Source organism: Anticarsia gemmatalis, chromosome 13, assembly GCF_050436995.1.
Source record: "Anticarsia gemmatalis isolate Benzon Research Colony breed Stoneville strain chromosome 13, ilAntGemm2 primary, whole genome shotgun sequence".
Lineage (NCBI taxonomy): Eukaryota > Metazoa > Arthropoda > Insecta > Lepidoptera > Erebidae > Anticarsia > Anticarsia gemmatalis.
The window spans coordinates 11,708,475-11,732,852 of NC_134757.1; the positions used below are offsets into that span (position 1 = coordinate 11,708,475).

Below are 24,378 nucleotides of genomic sequence, written 5' to 3' on the forward strand. Positions count from 1 at the left end.
CATTTTCGGTGAAGAGAGCGTAAAATTGGTGTATTTTTATTTTAATTGTAATTAATTAACGTTTTCATTGTAACTTCGCGTTATAATTTAGTGATATGTGTATAGAATAGACTGTGTACTATTTATTTGTGTAAGTTAATTGTATGTGCTGACATAATGGCATTATCAGTGGATGAAATTGTGAAACGTTATCCAATTCACTGGTTAGTTTGGAATAATCAGCATGAAGAGCTGAAGAACGCGCTGGGTGCTAATAAGGTACACAATGAGCTCATTATTAGCTATAACGGTAGATTGTAATGTAGGTTTTCTTTGAGGTTATGGCCGGGGAATCGCTCCCGGCTATTGAGCGGCAGTGGGTGTTTCTTAGATCGTGGGTGTTATGATATTAAATTTATCAAAGCGATGTTTAATCATAGAACAGATTGTGCGGCACTGATTGTTTGGTTTGTTTCTTAAACAGTCATGGCCTCACTGTTTTTGTAGCAGCTTGTATGTTTTTCTTAGAACTATTTGGTTTTAGGAATACATTTGTTTACAATTAACTCTATTGATCTCTTTGCTATTAAATCTCTAAATTTTTTCTTCTTTTTTCTGAGAGTAGTTTTTGCTGGAAGCATTGTTTTCTTTGAGTTGTTTTTTACGAAAAGCCTCAATAAGTAGAATTATCATAATAATCTTAGAAAATACATTGCCTAAGCCTTATACACAGTCTCTCTTCAAAATTTAAGTCTAAATACTCATGAGCTTTTAACAATCTATTTCATATTAATATCTTAACCCCATCAAACACTATCTAAAAATAAACTAGCCTAGCAATCCTGTTACATTATGTACTCAAACAGGAATGAACCCACATGACTGTATTATGAGTCATGTTTATAAATTAGTCACTTTCTCGTGTAAACAGCTCTTTATCTATTCAGTCGCACTGAAAATATACTCAGTATTGATTGATTGAGTAAATCAAAGTCTAGATGTGTATTAGTGATAATAAAAGTTTTGATTAAATTGTAGAAAGTGTACGAAATAGACATACTGAAATCTAAAAATCGTAAATTGATACATCATGGCATTGTTTAAAGATATAAGCATGTTTATCTCGTGCATTTTATGAGTAAACATAATTTTTAATAAAATCAATGAAGGTAAATATCTTTTAACTAGCTACTGTGTGTATGAGATTTTAATTTATGAAGGTAAAATTCGACATATGTAGATAAGGGCTTTCCATTTCTTATTGCATCTTAGCAATCCAGGTGTAATATAATGTAGTTTTTTTGTTTATAAGCAAGATTTTAATCTTTAGCAATTACACCTACATCTAACCCATTGTCAATAAGCCACTTTGCCCAGTCCCTCCATAGTCTCATGCATTGCAGCCTTACAAGTGTAATTGGTAATTACCCATTGCTATATCTTGTAATTAACATATTCTTCAAGTAAATTCCACCTAAACACAGTTTCAAGGCAATAAGAAGCCAAACAGTTCAAAAATAATCTCATTACAAAGAAGCCATAAGACTCTAATGTGAAGGTTAACACAGATAGCAATCTTTAACACAATATTTACTTTTAAAACGAAATCCTTTTTGGTACAATGAACTTTTTTAAACTAAAAATTGAATAAAATAGTGTATCTATTTTGAACTTTGTGTTCTTTGCAATAAAGATCAAAGTTAAGTAAGGTAATGAAATGTCTTTTGACATTACAGTCATCTGATTCCAAGCTAAGCACTAGGAAATTGCTATTTTGTACTATAGTAAATAGATAACTGGTAGACATACTAATGTATTTCTGAATACCTACTTAAATCCTAACTCTAAAAATATTCTGTCCTACTTCATCACACAAATATTTGTCTTAACTGAAAATCTTAGAAAAAATTTCTTGGCTTCATCCAGGATTCGTACTCGAGATCTCTCGGACAAGCAAAGTCCTGAACCCCTGGCTAGTTTCAATGAAAGGGACCTCCATAGCCGGATATCTGCTAGGAGGACACCACCACTATCATCAACATTTGTCTAACGCAAGATTAGTATCCATGATAGGCCATGCTCGGTATCAAGATGACAATTGACCACTTTAATCATTGCTAGAAAACAAGTGGTCATTGTTTAGGTAATTGTAAAACAGCAGTTCCTTTTGATACAAGCTTTAATCTGTCTATAAGCTGTCCAATTTTCTACTTTATGTTCTTTGCTTTAAGGTTCATTATACATTTGTATGTTTACAAAGTACTAGTTATTTTTAGATCTTTTACAGTAGTTGTGAGTGTAATAAAAGTTTGTTTACTTGAATTCATGTTAGCTCTTGAGTTAGGGGCTTTAGAAGTTAGTGACTTTTACAGATGATAAGAGTAAATAAATGTCTGATATATTGTATCAGGTTCTAGTTGGGATTATATTACATGTATCAGATTACAAAATATGCGTACGTTACTAGGTATAGCGCTATTGTTTTAGGACTTATATGGCCTGCTGAAAATGTATAGGGACTAGTTTATTTTTACATACCACCAGCTATACTTAATGCATCGATTCTCATTACTGCTATTCGAAATTTTAACCAATAGTCTAGTACTGTATAATCTCATAATCTTCGTCTACGTAAATATTATGACTTGGAAAAATACGATAGTTTCGAGGTCTAACGCTTTTCGATTAATGAAGGTTGTTGCGACTGCTTATCATTAGTTTTATGTAAGTACATACATACAAACATAGCATCGCTTCTGTTATACCCGAAGGTATAGGCAAAGGTGTATGACATCCACATTTCGCCACTAACAATCTTAGTCCCATGTAATAGGACGCAAGCATATTGCCATATATTTTACGTAAGTAATTCATCAGATACATAAACAATCAATTGTTTCAGTACACACAAGATGAAATCGAAGCCAAAGACTGTCGAGGCCGGACGCCACTGCTGCTAGCAGTCACACTAGGCCACATAGACTCGGTGCGAGCGCTCATTGATGCTGGTGCTGACGTCAACTGTGAAAAGGATGGGTGGACAGGTAAGACTGAATATATTTATTGTATAACAATAACTGCTAGGTACTGAAGGTTATTTACCTTAGCGGATATTTATCCCGAGGTCTAAAGATTTCGATTACCGAGTCATGATGCATTGAGTTATTCCAATGTTGGGATGCTTTTAATAGTAGGCCAAAGTTTAACCTTATTTAGGCGGTAGGTTCACTAAGACTTAAAATGTTTAGGGATTGGGGACCGATACGGATTGTATGCTTTTACAAAAAAATACCAAACGCGTGTTTATTTACGAAATCTGCTAAATAAAATTTGCGTCGTCTGTCAGCAAAAAAATAATGATTCATCTTATTTTTAATTATGAAATACGCTATTGGGATTTGTATTATGCTTTTATGCGCAGTATTGGTTTCAGTACACAACACATAGAGCAAATTACCAGGTTGTTAATTAGTCTGCTTCATGTGTGCTCAATACTGCATTAATTAGTTCCCAAGGTATTTGTTACAGCAAATGCTATGCTTATCATAAAGATAAAGCTTATGAATTTCACATTTTCACTATGATTATAATGTATACATAAGATTACTTAATAAGATTTTGGTTTTGGTCAATGCCATATACTTAAGGGTTTCACGTCACGCTAATCAAATGACAACAACCTCAACTTGCCCTAACCACCTTATCTTCCTCTGGCACTTTTATCCGTCGTAAATGTGGACGCGTTTGCCCCTCCTGCATAGGCCTTTTGAGCCACGTTCGAAAGTGCTCTAATCTCTTAAGACGCCACCTTAATCATCTGAAATAGGTGAATACAGGCCAATGATGATTATATATAGAACTGAAAAGAAACCCTTTGCCTGCAAAAAAGCATGATTAAAAAAGATACAATGTTTGTCCTCAGCGGTCCAAGAGGCTACAGCGACCGGTAACCCGGAGCTGCTCTCGCTGGTGTTATCGCGGAGAGACTATCAGCGCCACGTACTACGTTCAGGAGGCATCCCCGACCTGCTGCGGCGGCTCAGTCTCGCGCCAGACTTCTATGTCGAGATGAAGTGGGAGTTCACTAGCTGGGGTGAGTAATTTGCAAGAAGAGTCACGTGATTCAGAGTTTCGGTGAAGCACTTATTTTGGACGAATGGGAGATTTTACATAGAAAGCGACAATGTAATGTGAATTTTTCTTTGTAACTGGATCAATACGGAGCGAAATGGTCGTTCATATGTTTCTTTTTAATCCAGACTCCCCTCATAGTTCCTAAAGGAGCCTACTAACTGGCCGTTTGGTACTACATTCATTACTAATTTGCTGTAGAAGCTAGCAGCCACAATTTTCGACACTAAGATATTCTAGTATTACCATTGTGTAAAATGGACTGTATCATCTTATATCCAGATAATTTCTTATCACGTATTTTTAATGGGTTTCTTAGTTAATCCTTTTTTATTATTGTTCGCAGTGCCGCTAGTGTCCCGCATGTGTCCGTTCGACACGTACAAGGTGTACAAGCGCGGCGGGAACGTGCGCGTAGATACGACGCTCATCGGCTTCGAGAACAATCGCTGGCAGAGAGGCGACAGGACTTATATATTTAGGGGACAAGGTAACTAACTAAATATATATCGTTAGTAAAAATATAGTAAATGTAATTTAGTTTTGATTGCTGAGACAACAGTTGCCGTCTTTATGTCTTCTTTTCTTCTATAAGGTCGTTATTACGACCACGATAGATGTTTCAAAAACTTTCAGTGTGACTTATAGACATATCTGTCATATAAAATTATCATGGGATAATCAATACATATAAAAAAAAACTTATAAAGTTTAAGAATAAATCATTAAAATATTCGTTTCTTATTCCGACACAAGGTTCAAGGCTTTCCCATATCAGACACAATCAAACTACAGTGTCTTGCGTTTATATGTTCCGGCATTACTTGAGATAAATGTCGATTATTTCTTGAAAAACTAAGGATATTGTGTGGATATTATTTTTAGACGCGGGTCGCACAGCCAGCCTGATGGAGTTAGATCACGAGCTGGGCACGGTGTGGTGCGAGTACCTGGAGCCGCTAGAAGGCCTACGCGAGTGGCCCGCGCCGCCGCCGCACGTGATCGACGCGAGACTGTCCGCGCCGCTCGCCATCAACTATCTCGATACTGATAAGATTAGTTTTGAGAGGTAATAACAATATTATTGTAAAATAATTCGGTTTCGTATAGATTCAATGTTTAAATTTTTCCACATGTATAGTAGAATTTTTGCTTCCTTATTTTACGTACTGAGTTCTTGCGAATGGAGTTTTTAGATCGTATACGAATCCTTGCACACTCGTATGTACGTTCGTACATTACAATACACGCACTTGTACGCTCACACAATTGAAAGATTAAAAGTATTAGTGCGTAAAAACGTGTACATTTTTTGTAGTTACATACAACAACTTACCATGACTAGTATTTGATGCATTCAGGAGACAGCAGCAAAGACTTACCTCTCAAAATACTCTCTTATGATTACTAGAAACAAAAGCGGCATATGGGGTTGGCGCCAAGACAAGACGGAGTCAGTGAACGGGTACGAGTGCAAGGTGTTCAGCGCGAACAACGTGGAGCTGGTGTCCAAGACCCGCAGCGAGCACGTGCCCGCCTCGGCCCGGCGCCCGCCGTCCCGCGCCCCGCTGGCCGGCCTGCTGGCGCTCGCCGACTCCGACCAGCCCACCTCGCCGCTACTCACTCCTGATAGGGTATAAACTAAATATATAACTACCACTCGTAAACAGGTTTATCAGATTCAGTTATGGCTTTCACTACATAGACAATTTGAAGTAAAAAAAAAAGTACATTAAAGTAACGTATACGTAATGTTACAAATCTACTTAACGTATACAGATTTATAGTGTATGTGTATTGACACAGAAAATGTTGATCCTTGATCCGATTTTTCTCAGGTGATATACAGGGTGTCCCAAAACTCAACGATAATCCGAGACAGGATGAAAGGCCAAGTCATACTGGTTCTAGGAAAAATAAAAAAATAATCCACATCACTTAGTTCAGCAATAATAGACATTTTTCAAAAAAGTTGAAATTCCACACCCTTGGTCGCATTTTCAAGTCCTGTGATCACCAATGTCACAATTTCGCTGTGTTTTTTTTTGAATTTCGTGATCTTCATTAAATATGCTATTAATCGTAAAACAAATTTATGCACAAAACATTGTTGATTTCATAAAAAAAGTTAAGTTTTCGTGAGTCATGGTTCGCAGAAATATCGTAAGTTAACTTTGACGCTTCATATTGAAAAAAAAATGTAGTACTTTACCCTTGGCAAGTTATTTCAAAAGTTGGCGCATTTAATCAAGATTTCAAAATGGTGCAACACTTACCACTTTTCTTTCCGTTAAAAATGTTATTTTTATTTGAACGAAGAGTATCCTCGCTTATGGATAGGGCGCAGTAGTTCAATTTTATGACTTTCTCGTTCCCCCGATCAAAATCCTGTAGATATTTTTGACTGGAAATGCATAAAAGAAAAAGTCTATTCAAAATCAATACAAAATCTATCAGAATTTCGCCAGAAAATCGACACAGCGTCAGAGGAAATAAATGCAAGGAATTTTGCTTGACTGGTGAAATGAAAACCAACACCTTGTTTCTGAAATAAAATGACTAATAATACGTTTAATATAAGACAATTTTCCAAACCTAATACACTATTGTTGGGCCATTACAAACATAATTAAAAGAATGACAGGAATAGTACAATGTGCGAGCGAGAGTCGCCGATAAAATGACGTGACTTGGTTCGCACGAATGGCCCAAAGTACCAAATTTACCTACCATGTTTTTTATGCCACTAAATATTTGCAGGAAGACACGCCCCGTAGCAGCAGATCGCGCGAGGACTTATCCTCGTTCAACCCTGTGACGTGGGAGGAGTATTTCTCAGAAGAACCTCTAGAGAGGGACATCGGCCGGCCGAAGGAACTGGCCACCAAGGTGCAAAAGTTCAGGGCTACGTTGTGGCTCTGTGAAGATTATCCACTAGAAGTAAGTAGTCACCGAGTCTCTATAACGAGTAGTTACCATGTTAGCAATAGGCTCTTACTATTGAGCACTTATCTACTTCACAGGCAAACTGTCGTACTTAAATCCGTTTCTTGTGTCTTATAATGCTTGAGCTTGGAAATGTCTGGGTATCGTATAAAAAGGTGAAATCAGATGGTTTTTGATTCATAGGCTTCAGCACCTTTTACCCTGGGTTCGTAAAATGTTTGGGATAGGTAATTAAGCCGTTATATGCATTTCCAAGAACTTTCTAAATACAGTTTAATTAACACTAATGAACTTTTCGAATTTATTATTGCATTTGTTGTAAACGATATTGTGATACAGTTACAGGAACAAATAATGCCGATCCTAGATCTAATGGCGGCGATATCGTCTCCACACTTCGCCAAATTAAAGGATTTCATACAGATGCAGTTACCTGCAGGTTTCCCTGTTAAGATTGGTAAGTAAAATTATCATTTACCATTAGAAACAAATCATAAGGGTAACATTTGGTCACTTGTAAAAACCTGCAGTTTATGATATTAATGGACCATAATAAGTTGGTTGCATGTGTGTATTTTATCGTTTACTGTGTGAGATAAGTATATGTCTGTATACGTTCACTTGTACGCAATACGTACTTGAGCAAAAACGTTATTTTTACATGCTCTTATTTATCAAATTATACCAATGTAACTACTTATTAAATATATTCATCTGATATTCCAGAAATCCCTCTCTTCCATGTACTAAACGCCCGCATCACATTCGGCAACATATTCGCGACGGAGACGCCGGTCCCTTACATCGGCAGCATCCAGGAGGGGTCGCGGCTGTCGTGCGTGGTGGACGACCTGTGCTTCGGCGTGGGGCGCGGCTACCGCTCGGCGGCGCCCGACGACAGGTTGTGCGCCGACGACGAGGAGGGCCTGCTGCAGTACGCCATACAGCAGAGCTTGATGGACGGCGCCACGCACGACGACCAAGTCAGTGCACGCCGCGCGGACGTGCGCACCTACTCTGTACTGCGCTTTGCGAGCGTATACGGGTTAACGTGCTCGGCGACAATGTCACGTATTTACCAGTGATGTGTTAAACACTATATAGATATTGTAATCACCTAAAGTAAACTTTATCTTTCAAAGTGATGTTGTGTGTCGAATTTGATCTTATTTATTCCAAAGATATGAGCACGCCACTGGTTGTAGCGCATGCTTTTATGTGTAGTTACTCAAGTTGCGTTGTCGCTGCGAACACGTTAATCAAACGCTGGCAAAACGATTCGTTTTTTGACTAACCACAAACCTAAATACTAATTTAACGTAATTGAACTTATTACTAACCCGTTTTCAATATTGCGTCGCATGTATTTTGCTACAAATCTTGCATTTTTTGATACACTCAACAATAAAAATGTTTTTCAAGCTTTGACTTGACGTAATAATTAAAATGCGCTATTAGCTAATTTGTGCCGCGCTGAGGGGCTGACTAAAAAAATAAGACCATGTACTGACTTTCACTCAGGTCTTCAAGGTTCAGGTCTCAAAATCGGTTCAGCATTCTACCCGTAAAAATGTAACAAACAGATAAAAAATATTTGTATGGATTGTATAAAGCTTTGCCGCAGATTGTCTAGTTTTTTATTATACAATTAACTCTAAAACAAGTAGTTATTAGGTATTAAACAAGTGTAAAAAGATATTTTTGGTTCGGCTCGTCGCTTCGTGTGAATTCGCCATCCAGCTCTGCGGGCTCTAGAGCCTCGCGCTGTTCCTGCAACACTGACTAGTCCGCACTCGATTATAAACATTATGTGTAGTTGATTTAAAGTCGTTTTTGCTTTGTACATCGCTTGAATTTATTTATATTGCGCGCAATTCTCGGTAGTTAATCAGGAAAATATTTTTTTTATATTGTTTTTTTGTCTTTTGGACTATTTAGATAGCTGCTATAAAGTATTACGACTCTTTCTTCTAGAACTTTTATTGATGTTAGAAATTCTCTGTTATTAGAGTTATGTTAAGTAGTCAATCCAAATGTGCCGTCGTTTACAGCTTACCACCCAGGGTTGGTAGTTGAAAAATAATTAAGAAATTATAACCTTTTTATACAATATGTAAAGAGAGCCTTGTTCGATTCGAAAAGAGCATAAAGAAAAACAAGATATAATTTTAGCTGAACAGTATCGCTTAAATAGAAACCTTTACAAATCGGATAGGGGTTTCTTTACATGCTGTATTCAACGTGTCCCAAAACTCAACGTCAAAACGAAAATCTGAGCTAGGCCGAGTTGTGTTGGCTCTCAAAAAATAATTAAAAAAAATCTATCTCATGTAGTTTCAAAATGACAACCATTTTTGTAAAATTGCCCCACGTTGTATATGTTTTTTGTAATTTTTAAGCTGCATTTTTAATAGCTGAATCCACACCAAACATATTGGATAGTTCTTGATGCACAATCCAGTTTCGTGGAACTCATTTGTCCGATCCAGCTACGATTTCTTGCGATCTTTATCTCTACTCCATCACTCAATAGCCGATTCACATTAAATTTGTTAAACTTCATTTAACTATAGATTCAGATGTGCATTATCACCAACAATTTACTTTAGTTTCATCGATGTGTATTATGCTTTTTAATAAGGACAACCATCGTTAACTTTATTAAAACAATGTATATGTCTTCATAAAGTCTTAATCGGATCGCACGAATTAATAAATGGCCGAACAGTCTGCGCGCTTTGAATGGCTGAGGCCGTTTTATACGAACACGAATAAATGACGACACATGGACACATGCGTTTAAATTTTTCTCTTGAGACCCGCACCATGTCCGTTCTTGATCCTGTCGTACGTTATCGAAGAGCATTGGATAGATTGGTGTTGGTCCAGCTAATAGTATAGCTCATAAAAACGTAGTTGGTGCATAGTCTAACGTTCTGTTTCCGTGGTCAGGTGGACGTATGGGAGGCGCTGCGGGGCGCGCGGCCGGCGAGCCCGCAGCCGCCGCGCGCCTCGCCCAACCAAATGCTCGCGCACGAGGAGAGACAGCTCCAGAGGTATGTGACTAATCATATTCACGTATTTTTATATTTAAATATTGACATTGACTGTTCTTTCGGTGATCTTGACCAGTTATGTATCAGAATATTAAGAGGATGAGTTAAGAGTAGTGAAGCTTGTAGCAACCCCTAAGTACCTAAAATTAAGGAATTAGTCTACAAATTATTTTAAGGTGAGTAACCAAAATAAGGCCTGCGTCCTAGTAAGGCCTATTTCTTAATTTCCCGCTTCTCGGTTTCGAATAGCCTTCAATGTATGTTGAACTATATCAGTCTAATCACATTTTGAGGATATGTGATCATCGTTCATTCATTCGTTATGTGTATAAAATACAATATTTTCGCAGGTCGCCATTACGTTTTAAGTAGTGTATTTAATATGTGTGTGCTATACATATACAGTGAGTTGTGTTTGAACTATATCATTCGTACTATTTATACCATATTTTATATTAAATTATGACGTATTTACTGGGTATTTTTGTAGCCATTTAATGTTACAAAACTACCCAATTCCTTTATTTATTATTCCGAAACACATTCCATCGTTATAACAAATATAGTTTCGTAAACTCAGTGTCGAAAACGTCATTATCAATGTCAATAGAAAGAAAATTTACTTTTAAATGGCTACAAAAATAATATCAAAACGTATGACAAAAAAAAAACAATACGAAATTGTATTCGATTTGAGTGTGGCTTTAAAATTGCACTGCGTGTTACAAATTAATAACAACATGAAAAACTTTGAAATCTTTTATTTATTCAAACATAATACTTTGTCAACATTTCATGAATATGATTGAATAGAAACACATACATGTATTTTCCCCACACCATGTCGAAGTGATTCCATTTTTCCCAGTCCATTACGTGATAGTTCACTACATCAGGCAACTGTTTTCTTAACAACTGAAGGTCTTTCGGAGCAGTTAACGTGTCCGCCTTGCCGACTACCAACGCGATTTTCATTTTAACTTTACTTAGGTCGTAAAGTGGTGGTTCCAAGCTTCCATATTTCAGTTTATTTTGCGCTAAGCCGTAGTCGTATTGAGCAAACTTTTTCCTCGCAGCGATTTGTAGGAAATGCGCTCCGGTTTTCACAGATGATCCACAAGGATAGTGGCCAATAGCTATAGGCAAGAATTCTGGCTCGAATTGTTCGGAATCTCGACCTACTGCAGTGAAGAACACACCTTCAGCACATACCTCGTAGCTTAGTAACTTCTGAGTACATGCGACTTTGATTAAATCGACTGCTACTGATGAATTCTTCAGCAAGTCTCCATGCGCTGCCACAGAAAGAGCGGCGCTAGCCGCAGGTCCTCCCACCAGCGATATCAAAGGAAACAAAGGTGGTGACGAATGATGCAGATACGCGACCGGCGATAAACATATAACAAGCTTGACTTTGTCATTGTACTCTGGTCTCTGCGCGCCCATCACGAAGAACACCGTCGTACCTTCAGAGTGTCCGATCGCTTGCAGCTGCTTCTGTCCGGTGTGCTTCAGTACAAAGTCGATCATGGCGGGAAGGTCGTAAGTGCCGGCCTCGTGCACGCTGAACTCCCAGAACTGCAGGTCGTCGGGGAGGAGTGACTCGTGCGCTCGCGAGTATTTGTTACCGCGCATGTTTCCTAGCCACACGTCGTAGCCGTGCTCCACTAGGAACGCCACTAGCGACGTGTTAGTTCTAAGCAGGAACGTGTCCGCGGAGTCTTCGAAGCCGTGTTGTAGATAGACAGGTCTCCTGGTGTCTCCGGGTATGTTGTAGAGCGTGAGTATGTAGCGGTCGTCGGTGGTGACGTTGTACGTGTCGCACTTGTAGCCGTACTTGTTGGCCAGCTCCGGGAACTGCAGCCGCCCGTCCTCGGGCATGTTGGACAACATCAGCGTCATGTCGTCCAACGTTGAACTCCGCGCACATTGTAACAATATTGATAGAATTATTGCTAAACTGATTGATCTTGGTATCATTTTTGAAAATTATTTGTACAACTAAAACTACGTTCGCTCGATTCAGGCAGTGAAGTCTGATTTGAGTAATTATTTACAGAACATTGATATTTAAGATATACGTCTCATCTGTGTCAATATAAAACTTATTTCAATATTAAAATATTCGCGTGTATGTATCAAGGCACTTACATAATGTTTTCGAGCTATTTTCGGCCATACTTTGTATTTATGGTGTTACGGCTTATTCTATAATATGCAAATTAATCTAATTACAATTGTAGGGTATTGTACATAATATTGTTTCAAGTATGTGTAATATAAAGCAAACAATTTTGGAAAACAATGCTAGAGTGGTCACAATGATACATAGTTGATTGTGGCCGCCATGCACAAAAATTAAAATTTTTACTTTACCATCTAGTCAATTTATAGATCATTATTTAATTATAAAGAGCCTATATCGTCCCAAAGCTAGTCAAAGGGTTCTCTCATAGCTCTCCAACGCAAACGATTTGCGGCAGTCCGTATCCATTTAAGCAATACGTTAATTTATCTTTTTTGTCCAACAATACGCTTTAGTGAAAATTATAACCACAGTATTTACAAAGCATATATTACGCTTTGATACGCCAACTGTTATGAATTGAAGTGATGCGAGTGAGCACGCACGCGTACGTTCATGTTATACGTGCGTGTATACGTTCAATAATTTACTATCATCTTTTAAACTCCCGCGTTGCATGTTTAATATATAATAGAATACGGGAATTAACGCGAACACGCATTTTACCTTAAAATGCCTGACGTTTCGACGCAGGTTATCCTATTATATATTAAACTTACTATCATTAACACGTTGCACATATTGTAAGGTCACCACTTCGACAACATTTGCTAAGATTTTATTTCCTAATAACGCGAAGTCATATTCATTTTTTACAAATGAGATATAGGATCAATAAGAACAACTGATTGAATTTTCTCTTTTTAGCTTGAAAATCTGTTTGTTTTTATTTTGAAGTAACAAAATACAAACTGTAAAGCTGTAGTTAAAGCAGTATTGTTATTTAACTAAGGGTCCTCTTTGCATTGTATCACAAATGCAATACTTAATTATTTCCTAAGAAAAGGTCTTTAACATGTCAAGAATATAATCGAACAGGAATACAAACATATACTTGCCCCACACAAAGTCGAAATGAGCCCATTTATCCGGAAACATGACATGGTAATTGACTACATTAGGAAATTGATATCTTATCAACTCAACGTCTTTCACTGCCCCGGCCGAAGTATCACCTAGACCGACCACTAGCGCTAATCTCATAGTAACTTTAGTAAGATTGTAAGCAGGCGGTTCCTCACTCCCATATACAAGTTTGTTCTTCAAAGGCCCATAGTCGTACTGAGCAAATTTTCTTCTCGCAGCAATTTGCAGAAAATGTGCAGCGTTTTTCACTGAGGTTCCACTTGGGTAGTGTCCTACAGCTATAGGCCAGAATTCTCGCTCGATTTGCTCACGATCACGTCCAAATGTAGAAAAGAATACACCTTCCGCGCATACTTCGTAACTCACTAATGGCTGAGTACAAATTATTTTGATTAAAGCGACTAATGCTGAAGAGTTCCTAAGTAACTCCCCATGTCCTATTAGCGATATAACTGGGCTAAGAGCAGGCCCCACCGTCAAAGAGAGCAAAGATAATAAGGGTGGCGAAGCATTATGCACGTACGCGACAGGCGATAAACATATGACAAGCTTCACTTTGTCATTGTACTCTGGTCTCTGCGCGCCCATCACGAAGAACACCGTCGTACCTTCAGAGTGTCCGATCGCTTGCAGCTGCTTCTGTCCGGTGTGCTTCAGTACAAAGTCGATCATGGCTGGAACGTCGTAAGTGCCCACCTCGTGCACGCTGAACTCCCAAAACTGCAGGTCGTCGGGGAGGAGTGACTCGTGCGCTCGCGAGTATTTGTTACCGCGCATGTTTCCTAGCCACACGTCGTAGCCGTGCTTCACTAGGAACGCTACCAGCGACGTGTTAGTTCTAAGTAGGAACGTGTCCGCGGAATCTCCGAATCCGTGTTGTAGATAGACGGGTCTCCTGGTGTCTCCGGGTATGTTGTAGAGCGTGAGTATGTAGCGGTCGTCGGTGGTGACGTTGTACGTGTCGCACTTGTAGCCGTACTTGTTGGCCAGCTCCGGGAACTGCAGCCGCCCGTCCTCGGGCATGTTGGACAACATCAGCGTCATGTCGTCCAACGTTGAACTCCGCGCACATTGTAACAATATTGATAGAACTATTGCTAACGCGTTCGTTACGAACCTCATTGTTTTATTAACTAACCTTATTCTATTACGTTCGTTCTCTTTACCACATAAGCTTTACTTTAAACAATTTTTTCAATGAACATTGATACTTGTGAAATATTTGTGGTAGTCTTAACTGATTCAATATTATGTTAATTTCGTGAATATTTACTCAGATGTACTGAATTCAATAGTAATCTTTGGTAATGATTTTACGAAATACTAAATATTGTAACATGTGGCTACGAGGCCATTAAATAAATCTTATTTTTTAGAAGCCTTTATTAAATTTGAATAAATTATGTTTACTTTTTTGTTTAGACTGCTTCTGATGTCTCGTTAAATTAATTAATTTGTCAATAACGCTACTCTACTTCGTAGGATTGGTTTTGATATTGGCTATTGAAAATATTTATATTCACATTGCTTTTCCAACGATCTCAAAGATTGGCCCTGTTTTGTAGAAAATATGCATCTTTTTATTATTTCTAGGTCCTAAATTGATAATCACACAAACTTATTCTATTACAATATATCATAACAATTTAAGCTTTTTCCCGCTACGTAGCAAGCTCAGTAGCACGCTAGTCACCCGCTAGTTTTCCACAGAGCAATAGAGGCGTCACTAGCCTCGATATCGGGCGGCGTGCCGGCGGCGGAGGAGGGCGAGGGCGAGGCGCTGGTGGAGGAGGTGGCGGAGGACCCCGAGCTGGCGGCCGCGCTGGCGCTGTCGGCGCAGGAGCAGGCGCACCGCCAGAAGCAGCTGGAGGCCGAGCAGAGAGCGCTCGACGAGGTGCTGCGACTGTCGCTATTGGATAAGTAATTGGTGAGTAGCTAATAACTACTTTTATTAGTCTTAGTAACGGGCTTTAATAACATACGTGATACATAAACGTAATGCCAGTTATACCTAAAGATGTAGGCACTTAGACATAGGTGTTTGAATGAAACGTTTCACAAACCTCCATAAGCACTGGTTAAAGGATTACAGAAGTATAACAATCATAATTGTCAAAAACTAGTTTGACATCATATATAATAGGATGCGGGAATTAACACTAACAGTATTTTTACTTCGAAATGCTTAACGTTTCAGTGCAGGTTACTCTGGGCATGGTGCCTAGTGCCCATATCTTTTTATTCGAGCAGTTATTCTTGATTCATAAAATTATGATATTGGTTAAAAAAGACTATGTTTTTTTAGTTTTTTCTTGTTTCATTCGACAACAACTTTATCCCTATTACCTTGCCTATCTCGTTATTTATTCTAATGCAATGTTTTTGTCTATTTCCAGATCTCATTTCAAGAAAAGTATGTATGAAGCGTCCAACCAAAATAAGACTTACGCCTAATGTACTTTTAGTAGGTAAAATTTATACTATACATAGATACATACGGGTCCCTTATATAATGTCTTGTTTGAAATAGAATATAGGGGATAATGGAGGTTGCATGGTGAGATTGTATTATTAGAATAATGTAAGGACTGTAAGGTATGTGACCATGATGAATGTAGGTATTTGTAGCAATGGTTTGCTGCATTATGAAATGCTGCTAAGATGTCGATGGAATAGTTGAGTTTTGAATACCTGTCAAAATGTGTCAGTTGTCGTTTTAAGTACAGTCAACCTGGGTAACTTTGAATCATTTGGGTAACATTGACAGTGGGAATTTGAGCTAGTTTCGATTATTTTTTCGTATGACAACACAATTGATAAAAGTTTGCAAAAATAAAATAAACCTTTATAAATTGTGTTGGTTTCATATGAAAAAATAATCGAAACTAGTTCAAATTCCCACTGTCAATGTTACCCAAATGATTCAAAGTTACCCAAATTGACCTTATGGATTGTAGATTTTACATGCACTTGTTAGTTATATTAAAGAAAAACACTGTTTAAGTGCCGATTGAGGCTGCGAATAAAGTTATTTGTTTAACTTCGCAATGAACCATAAAACATTTGCGACAAACCAGCTATAATGTGGCAAGTCATAATGCAGCAAAAGCTACACAAATCTATTGAGAACAAGACGTTAAAGTAACATAGATTTGCGACATAAATATGATTTTGTACAAATATAAATACAACATTGATTTTATATACTTCACAACTGCCAATGTTTTCTGTAACTATAGTAAATGTAAGATAGATTTCATTACTACGTGTTGCAAGTCTTAGTTACTTAAGTAAGTAGTGTGACGTCATTTTCTGCAATTTCGATAGTATACGATTTTGAAAATGATAGCGCGCTATTAGCTATGTTTTCCTGTCACGAAAATTATTAACTTTTGAAATGTTGTTCGATATTTTTTGGTATAGAATTGTCCAAAAATCTAAATAATCAGTGCCGAAATGAAATAATTTTAGAAAACTTAGTTTCCGGTATACGAATAGTGAGAATGATTATCTTTTGTCTCAAAATGGTCATGCGTGAGTTGAGATCTTAAAAGGTTTAAAAAACTTACTTTTCTTCCAAATATTACCTTCCGTTTTTTTTATTATATTAATGTATCTTGACAGGAGAACAAAAAAGGGGCCCGTTACTTATAGAGTAAGATCCCAGAGCTGCCAGACCTACGTCATTTTAGCAAAGCTGAAACTTTGAGGATTGTTAGTATAAAGGGTCTGTTAAGAGGTATGCACATCCACTACCTTGAAAGCGGGGCCGTTTCTGAGGTAGCGCGGAGTGAAGGTGCGTAAAAAACGACCCAACCTACGTTATAGTAGCAAAGTTGGTTTTCAGATATGTTATTAATGATATTATGTAGAATTAAAATTGACTATTGCCAGACCGTTTCCCGGGGCCATTACTTCTGCCAGACGCCTTAAATGTTATAAAAAAATGAGGTCAACTACGTCATTGTAGCAAGCCTAAATTTTATATATGTTATTAAAGGTACAATTTTAAGACCCCCTGTATGCGGACAGACCATTCCGCAGGGCCCTTCGTCCCCTAGGCGCCATTAAACTTTCCCTATGAGTGCGAGAGTAAGAGCATTATTCATACGGATAAATGAAAAACAATTGAATTAAAAAAATAAAAATTGAAAAATTATTGAATACTAACTGACCCGCGCATCTTTGCTTGCGTCACTTAAGAGAGATAGGTCAAAATGTTACATAAACGGGTTATGTAACATTTTTCACTGGTACTCTGCTCCTATTGGTCGTAGCGTGATGATATATAGCTTATAGCTTTTCTCAATAAATAGGCTATCCAACAGTAAAATATTTTTTTATTCGCACAAGTAGTTCCTGAGATTAGCGCGTTCACACAAACGAACAAACTTCTCAGCTTTATAAAATTAGTATAGATTAAAAGTACTTGGGATGTTTAGGAAGATAAGTAACATTATTTTGGGAATTATTTTAAAAATAGATATGGTTTACACTATTCACAAAAATTATGAAAAAAAAATTGTAGTCATTCATCATCATCATCATTATCTGAGCTCTTACTTCCCTCATCAAATTGAATATTTAAATCATCTCCACCATCGTCTTCATTGTTACTTGAATTCTCTGTAAAAAAAATGTAGGTAATGATGTTGAAAACAGTTACAAGTAGGTATATTGAAATAATTTATAGTTAAAATAAAATACCTAATTCGTTTTCAAGTGATTCGCTTACGAAACTTGGCAATTGGTCACCATCAAACCACTTAAAATGATAATGGTTATCCTTTAGAACCCACCCATTATTTGCTGGGCTTAAAATGCTAGGATGCTTTATATGAGCATTACTCCAGACACCCGCAATATAATTTGCTCGTCGAAATTGTTGAAGCAATTCAGATTTACAAGGAGGTAAATTACTTGCGTCGAATTTTTTAACATTTTGCCGGTGGAATTTCTCATTCAAATCGCCGACTGTATACGTGTTAATGAAAAGTTGTAGCCGTGCAGCATCTACATCAATTCAGCTCAGACCATTTAAAATTTTAAAGAAATCGCCAGAATATCAAGAAGCTTTTGTTCAATTCGGAGAAGTTGAATTATCTATTGATAAAGCGAAGGAACAAAATATATTTGATGTAATTCAAAAATTTATCTGCGAGTTATATAATGTTCCCGGATTTTTTCATAATTTTTGTGAATAGTGTAAACCATATCTATTTTTAAAATAATTCCCAAAATAATGTTACTTATCTTCCTAAACATCCCAAGTACTTTTAATCTATACTAATTTTATAAAGCTGAGAAGTTTGTTCGTTTGTGTGAACGCGCTAATCTCAGGAACTACTGGTGCGAATAAAAAAATATTTTACTGTTGGATAGCCTATTTATTGAGAAAAGCTATAAGCTATATATCATCACGCTACGACCAATAGGAGCAGAGTACCAGTGAAAAATGTTACATAACCCGTTTATGTAACATTTTGACCTATCTCTCTTAAGTGACGCAAGCAAAGATGCGCGGGTCAGTTAGTATTCAATAATTTTTCAATTTTTATTTTTTTAATTCAATTGTTTTTCATTTATCCGTATGAATAATGCTCTTACTCTCGCACTCATAGGGAAAGTTTAATGGCGCCTAGGGGACGAAGGGCCCTGCGGAATGGTCTGTCCGCATACAGGGGGTCTTAAAATTGTACCTTTAATAACATATATAAAATTTAGGCTTGCTACTATGACGTAGTTGACCTCATTTTTTTATAACATTTAAGGCGTCTGGCAGAAGTAATGGCCCCGGGAAACGGTCTGGCAATAGTCAATTTTAATTCTACATAATATCATTAATAACATATCTGAAAACCAACTTTGCTACTATAACGTAGGTTGGGTCGTTTTTTACGCACCTTCACTCCGCGCTACCTCAGAAACAGCCCCGCTTTCAAGGTAGTGGATGTGCATACCTCTTAACAGACCCTTTATACTAACAATCCTCAAAGTTTCAGCTTTGCTAAAATGACGTAGGTCTGGCAGCTCTGGGATCTTGGTCCATTAGAAACCTTGATTATAGAATATTTATTCATCGTTATATAATAATGATATATGTAGTATCGCTATACGAGTGAGATAACTAAGTAATGTAATTTATTAGCGTATGTACAGTCAACGTCAAAAATATGTATACACTGTCAGTCTGTCACATATTTAAACATTATTTACATGCATAAAAACAGAGATCAAAGAATCAATTGTAATTTTTGTATGAAAATACATACATTAATATCACGCCTGATATACTGAAAGGTGTAGGCATAAGTGTATGAAATACATTCGCGTTTCGCCATTAACATTGTTAGTCGGAAGAAGCATGACTCGGACATCAAACCCAAGACCTCATGATCAGCAGTCGGTTACAGTAGCGACTGCGCCAAAGCGGCAGTTCGTATATGAAAATATCAATTTGATTATTGCTATTTGGTACACAATACGCAGTGATTATAAAATTACTTTGAACACAATATACAATAGTAATTTCACTATTTTCATTGACAAAAATGCTTTTGAAAATATAACAGTTTAAGTATATATATTTTTGACACTGACTGTAGTCATGTACACAGGTGGAATTGTATGGACACTGTTCAATGTTTGTGACTTGCACATACTAAGTAAGGTTCTACAACTCCTGGCTAAAAACAGTTAGCTAATCAAACTAACTTGGTTTTCATACATTTACTGTCACTTTATCTATTGGACTATCAGACGGTTATCCGTAAGCCGTGAAACTAATTTGCAAGCTGATTAAACATTAATCAGGCGCAAATCTAGCCCTAATATGAAATGTAATCTTCATGCTAAACAAAATTAAGATTTTTTTTGATAATCATCATGTCGTAATAATATACATTTTATTCAATTTAAAATCTATAAATTGATCACGAAATTTTTTAATTTTCATTCAGTGTATTAAATACTTTATTTGATTAGATATTTATAAAAATATCACTTATTCATTTTAAACCTTATTCGCCTCTTAACTTGGTATACAAAAGGTCATCTTTACAGTAGTTTATTAAAGGTCAACTTAAAAGGTCAAGGTCATATCGAATTATTCAGTGTCAAGGTCACAAGGTCACATACATTGAACATTGAATTATAAACAGTTCCTGTATATAATGGATGTCCCAATTGTTGTTTCTGATTATGTCATCCGCCTTTGTTGATATACGAGAGTTTGGTCTTATCGATATACGTAGGTTGTTAAAATGTACTATGATTTTTTAATGAAAAATAACAATTTATAAACAAAAATTATGTATATCTGAAAGCTTTGATAGGGTTAATAACTCTACTGTTTTATGAAGCGTCAAAAATGCTTTTTGATGTAAATCTACTTTAATTTATCATCACGAATTAGAACTTTCATTGAATAAAATAGTTCAAAAAATTGTTGTAGTCTGTTATCATTTCAACTATAACATACGTATATTTTACTTGTGCAAGTTTCGTATTTAAAATAATACCTTTTTATTACATAAAATTATGCCTACCAATCTATGTGTGTCGATGGACTCAACTATACAAGTATTTAAGAAACATAATTATGTTAAGGATCCTGTTTCATGAAAATCAAGTAACATACACAACATCGTGTGGTCTCTTTCTATTCCATTCAGAAAGAGCGAGATGCAACTATTTAAGTAGTTACTTGATACTTGATAGTGAAACGGATAGTATATATTATGTTCAATTAAATGGCGCAATTAAATATTTTACTTAATTGTTAATTTTGACATAAGGATCACAACAAATAAGGTTCTATTTTAGTAGTATAAGTTGAAACCGCCATAAAGATATGGCACTTGAGCAGTTTAAAGTTATAGTACTACATAAATAGAACTTTCTTGATTTGTTAAGAGTTGAAGTTTATTGCAGTCTTCAATAGTTGACATCCGTCTCGAAGAAGTCGTAGGTGTTCTTTGGTCTCTATTTATCTTTAATTTCTACCTATATTTGTGAAAATATCGTGTGAATTTGAGTATATGCGGTCTCGCTCTTTCAGAAATATATTTATCAATTAGACTCCTTCAACCCGCTCTTGGCTAGCTGGATTCAAGGTCTTATCCGTCCCTCCTTTGGGAGGAGACCCTTGCCCTGCAATGGGACAGTAATGGGTAATAAAAAAAAGACTCCTATAATTCATATGGGAGAGTAATTCCGCTACTGAAAATCTCGTCAAAATGGCTTCTTACTATAAAAAAGTACATGTAACCTTACGTATAGCCAAAAAGAGATATCATACTGATGACTGCAATAAAATTCAACTGACAATCGTCTCAAAATGTATCCCTATTGTATTGTATATTATTATGTTAACTTTAGACTTGACGTTCAGTCGAGGGTTAGTGTCCAGTGCAATAATGTAATGTTAATGTTTTATTATGTTATGTGACATTTAGTGAATGAGTGAAGTGAATGATGGAACGGATAGCTGAGTGTATACCGTGATTAGTTACTATAGAAGTTTATTTTGATAATGAAATGAACATGTATTTACGTGGCCAAAGTTATAATTTATGGGGAATAATTTTAACAAAAATCTGGCTTTTTTTAATTCTATAAGGACTTTATACAAATAAATACATTTTCACGTTAATTATAATTATATATTATTAACGTGAAAATGTATACAACGACGTATGAATACGACAAATAAATACATTGAAAACGGAACCTATTTGGAAAAAGTTTGGCAAGGCGGTGCATTGCCTTCTTGACTAATATTCCAGCGAGTAAAGCTACGGGAATAGGCTAGTTATAAAATATTATTTTATGTACTAATTGCGGTATACAACTGTTTTATTCTTAGCAGCATTATTGTAATGAGGGCATTTATAAAAGAAGGCGACACTGTACAGATTATTCTTCACCAACTAGTTAAAAGTAATTGAGAATTTCAGCACATAATATTTCAAGGAATTTGATCTATAATGATTCTCTATGATGGTCAATGCGCATAAAGTCAAATATTTATTGCCCTCGTTACAAATAATATTAAATTATAACAAAGTACCAAAAATACGGCTGCTGTAAGAGAGTTACACCGGTGTTGACAAAGAGAAGGAATTGTGAAATATATTGTAATAACTATATTTATCGGTCAGTTTCATAACCTCTGGATAAGCATCGGTTAGCTTAACATGTAGAATATTGGCAGAATATTTCATACATTAATGTGACTTTATCTATCAAATACGCTATCCGGCGCTTATTCATCACTTCTGATTACTATTAATAAGCTTCACACGAAAAATATTCCAATAAAATGTTTTATATTTGCAGTTACTTTATCTATCAGTTAAACAAACCGGTGCTTATCCGGAAGTCATGAAACTAGCCTGTTATCTTATTAGTTAATTATTAGAGTACATATTTCGATGTACATTGTAAATAAGTAGCTCAATATAAAAATGGACGTCCTTGATTTAGTATATTAAGGAGTTTTCAATGCAATTATTATTCATCACAAAGATTTAAAACTGTACATTATTTTTGTTAAGTAGTTTAAGACCACTCTTAGAAATGTCACTTAAGTTTGAGTAACGCTTAATATGTCTCTACAGTAATGTTATTACTTAAATCTGTAGCGCGATTCTCTGTTACTATCGACTATAGACAACCGGCTAACTATTGAGAAATTTTGTATGAAAATCTAATCAGCGCCTCTAGCGGGCTCGTTAAGAACTATTTATGCAGTACATTTCAAATGTCAAACTCTCGATACTTGATAGTACCGACTGTAAAAAATTGCGCTATTGAGCAATAGGTATGTTTGTTCTTAAAGCGCGATATTAAATCGTTATTTTAACTAAGTGATGTTTTTAAGTGTGGTTCATATGACATCACAATGTCTTCTATTCGTTTAGAGATATTTTATTTGAAACCAAATAAATATACTTCCTTTTAGTGTCCCGTTGTTCTACAGAGCCAAATGCGGTCTTTTGCAATGATATATCTCGCATCGCATCGCATATGTTGCTCTCGTAGGACATCTAACACTATCTATAAGCTTCGGACATTTGTTATACTTGAATTTGAACCCGTATACGTAAATACTGGTACATTAAAATTATAATATTCATATAATAAGCTTCTGTTCTGTATATTCTATAAAATACGACACGGACTGTGGTAGAAAGAGTAGGAAGGCACTGTCGAAAGATAAGATTACTAATGTTAGTTGAATCTAATCTTGTACCATTCGTCCGTGCTTGAAGTTACAGTACGAATGTTTAAATAACGTAAAGGAAATTTAATTGAGTTAGAAATGAAATCTAGTAATAGGTGTCTTTAGCATCAAACTATTGAAAGTAAGCACATTGTCATGTTTTGGTACATATTTTAGAAACAAAAACTTAGTATTTTATATGGTTGGTTGTACCTTTTAAATTACATTGAGTTTTTGCTGAAATGAAGTGCTATTATTTAACGCGGAAGGGATGTTATTTGAACATTCGTACTGCATTTAGATATATTCCAGTAGGCCACTGTATAACGGGCGCATGTATTGTACATATACAACTATTCCTCAGCTGTGATTTATAATATAAATGTATTTAATATTTTGTATCGTCCCTTACACGGGATGTTAGAAATTGCATGGTATTATCGTCGAAGTATAGATCTCAAGTAGATAAAAGCATAATAACAAGATAAAGTATTATGTAGATTGTACCAAAGTGTGTGTATAGAGAATAGTTTCAATTTGTAACACTGCCATCTGTTGGTCGGATATGGAACTATGTTGACAGCGCCATCTCTTGGCGGGTGATGGAAGTTAAAAATAAAAATGGCTGCGTGTGTACAAAATATTGAATACATGCCCTCAAGTATTTATACGAGTATATTACCTATTGTACAAAAATATTTCAATTGTATACACTTCCGATCCCAATATCTGTACAACCCTGTCGAAATGTGTATATTAATGTGTTATTACAATTATATTTTATGTATATTGATTTTTAATGGTCGTTTTTATTGCACCCTCTCCTATTATCGGGTGTTCATGCACCTCGTAGGGTAAAATGCCGCAGG

General features: G+C 36.2%; 3 protein-coding genes across 4 annotated transcripts; 1 reads left to right on the forward strand and 2 right to left on the reverse strand.

Annotated features, from left to right (window-relative positions):
* Positions 1 to 24,309, forward strand: LOC142977686 (ankyrin repeat domain-containing protein 13B). Of its 2 annotated transcripts, XM_076121759.1 has the most exons (12): positions 1 to 258; positions 2,882 to 3,023; positions 3,902 to 4,072; positions 4,457 to 4,600; positions 4,996 to 5,179; positions 5,522 to 5,744; positions 6,871 to 7,050; positions 7,396 to 7,513; positions 7,783 to 8,039; positions 10,009 to 10,112; positions 14,995 to 15,211; positions 15,681 to 24,309. In XM_076121759.1, exons 1-11 carry the CDS (start codon positions 157 to 159, stop codon positions 15,206 to 15,208), a joined length of 1,839 nt encoding a protein of 612 aa, XP_075977874.1. In that variant the 5' UTR covers positions 1 to 156; the 3' UTR covers positions 15,209 to 15,211; positions 15,681 to 24,309. The 2 variants fall into 2 exon arrangements, with proteins under 2 accessions (XP_075977874.1, XP_075977875.1); XM_076121760.1 differs by lacking the exons at positions 14,995 to 15,211; positions 15,681 to 24,309 and adding an exon at positions 10,463 to 10,615.
* Positions 10,756 to 12,357, reverse strand: LOC142978012 (lipase 1-like). The gene has a single exon (XM_076122222.1). It carries the CDS (start codon positions 12,090 to 12,092, stop codon positions 10,881 to 10,883), a length of 1,212 nt encoding a protein of 403 aa, XP_075978337.1. The 5' UTR covers positions 12,093 to 12,357; the 3' UTR covers positions 10,756 to 10,880.
* LOC142977723 (lipase 1-like) lies at positions 13,195 to 14,392 on the reverse strand. Its single transcript, XM_076121801.1, has one exon. It carries the CDS (start codon positions 14,326 to 14,328, stop codon positions 13,195 to 13,197), a length of 1,134 nt encoding a protein of 377 aa, XP_075977916.1. The 5' UTR covers positions 14,329 to 14,392.
* Positions 24,310 to 24,378: the final 69 nt, after the last annotated feature.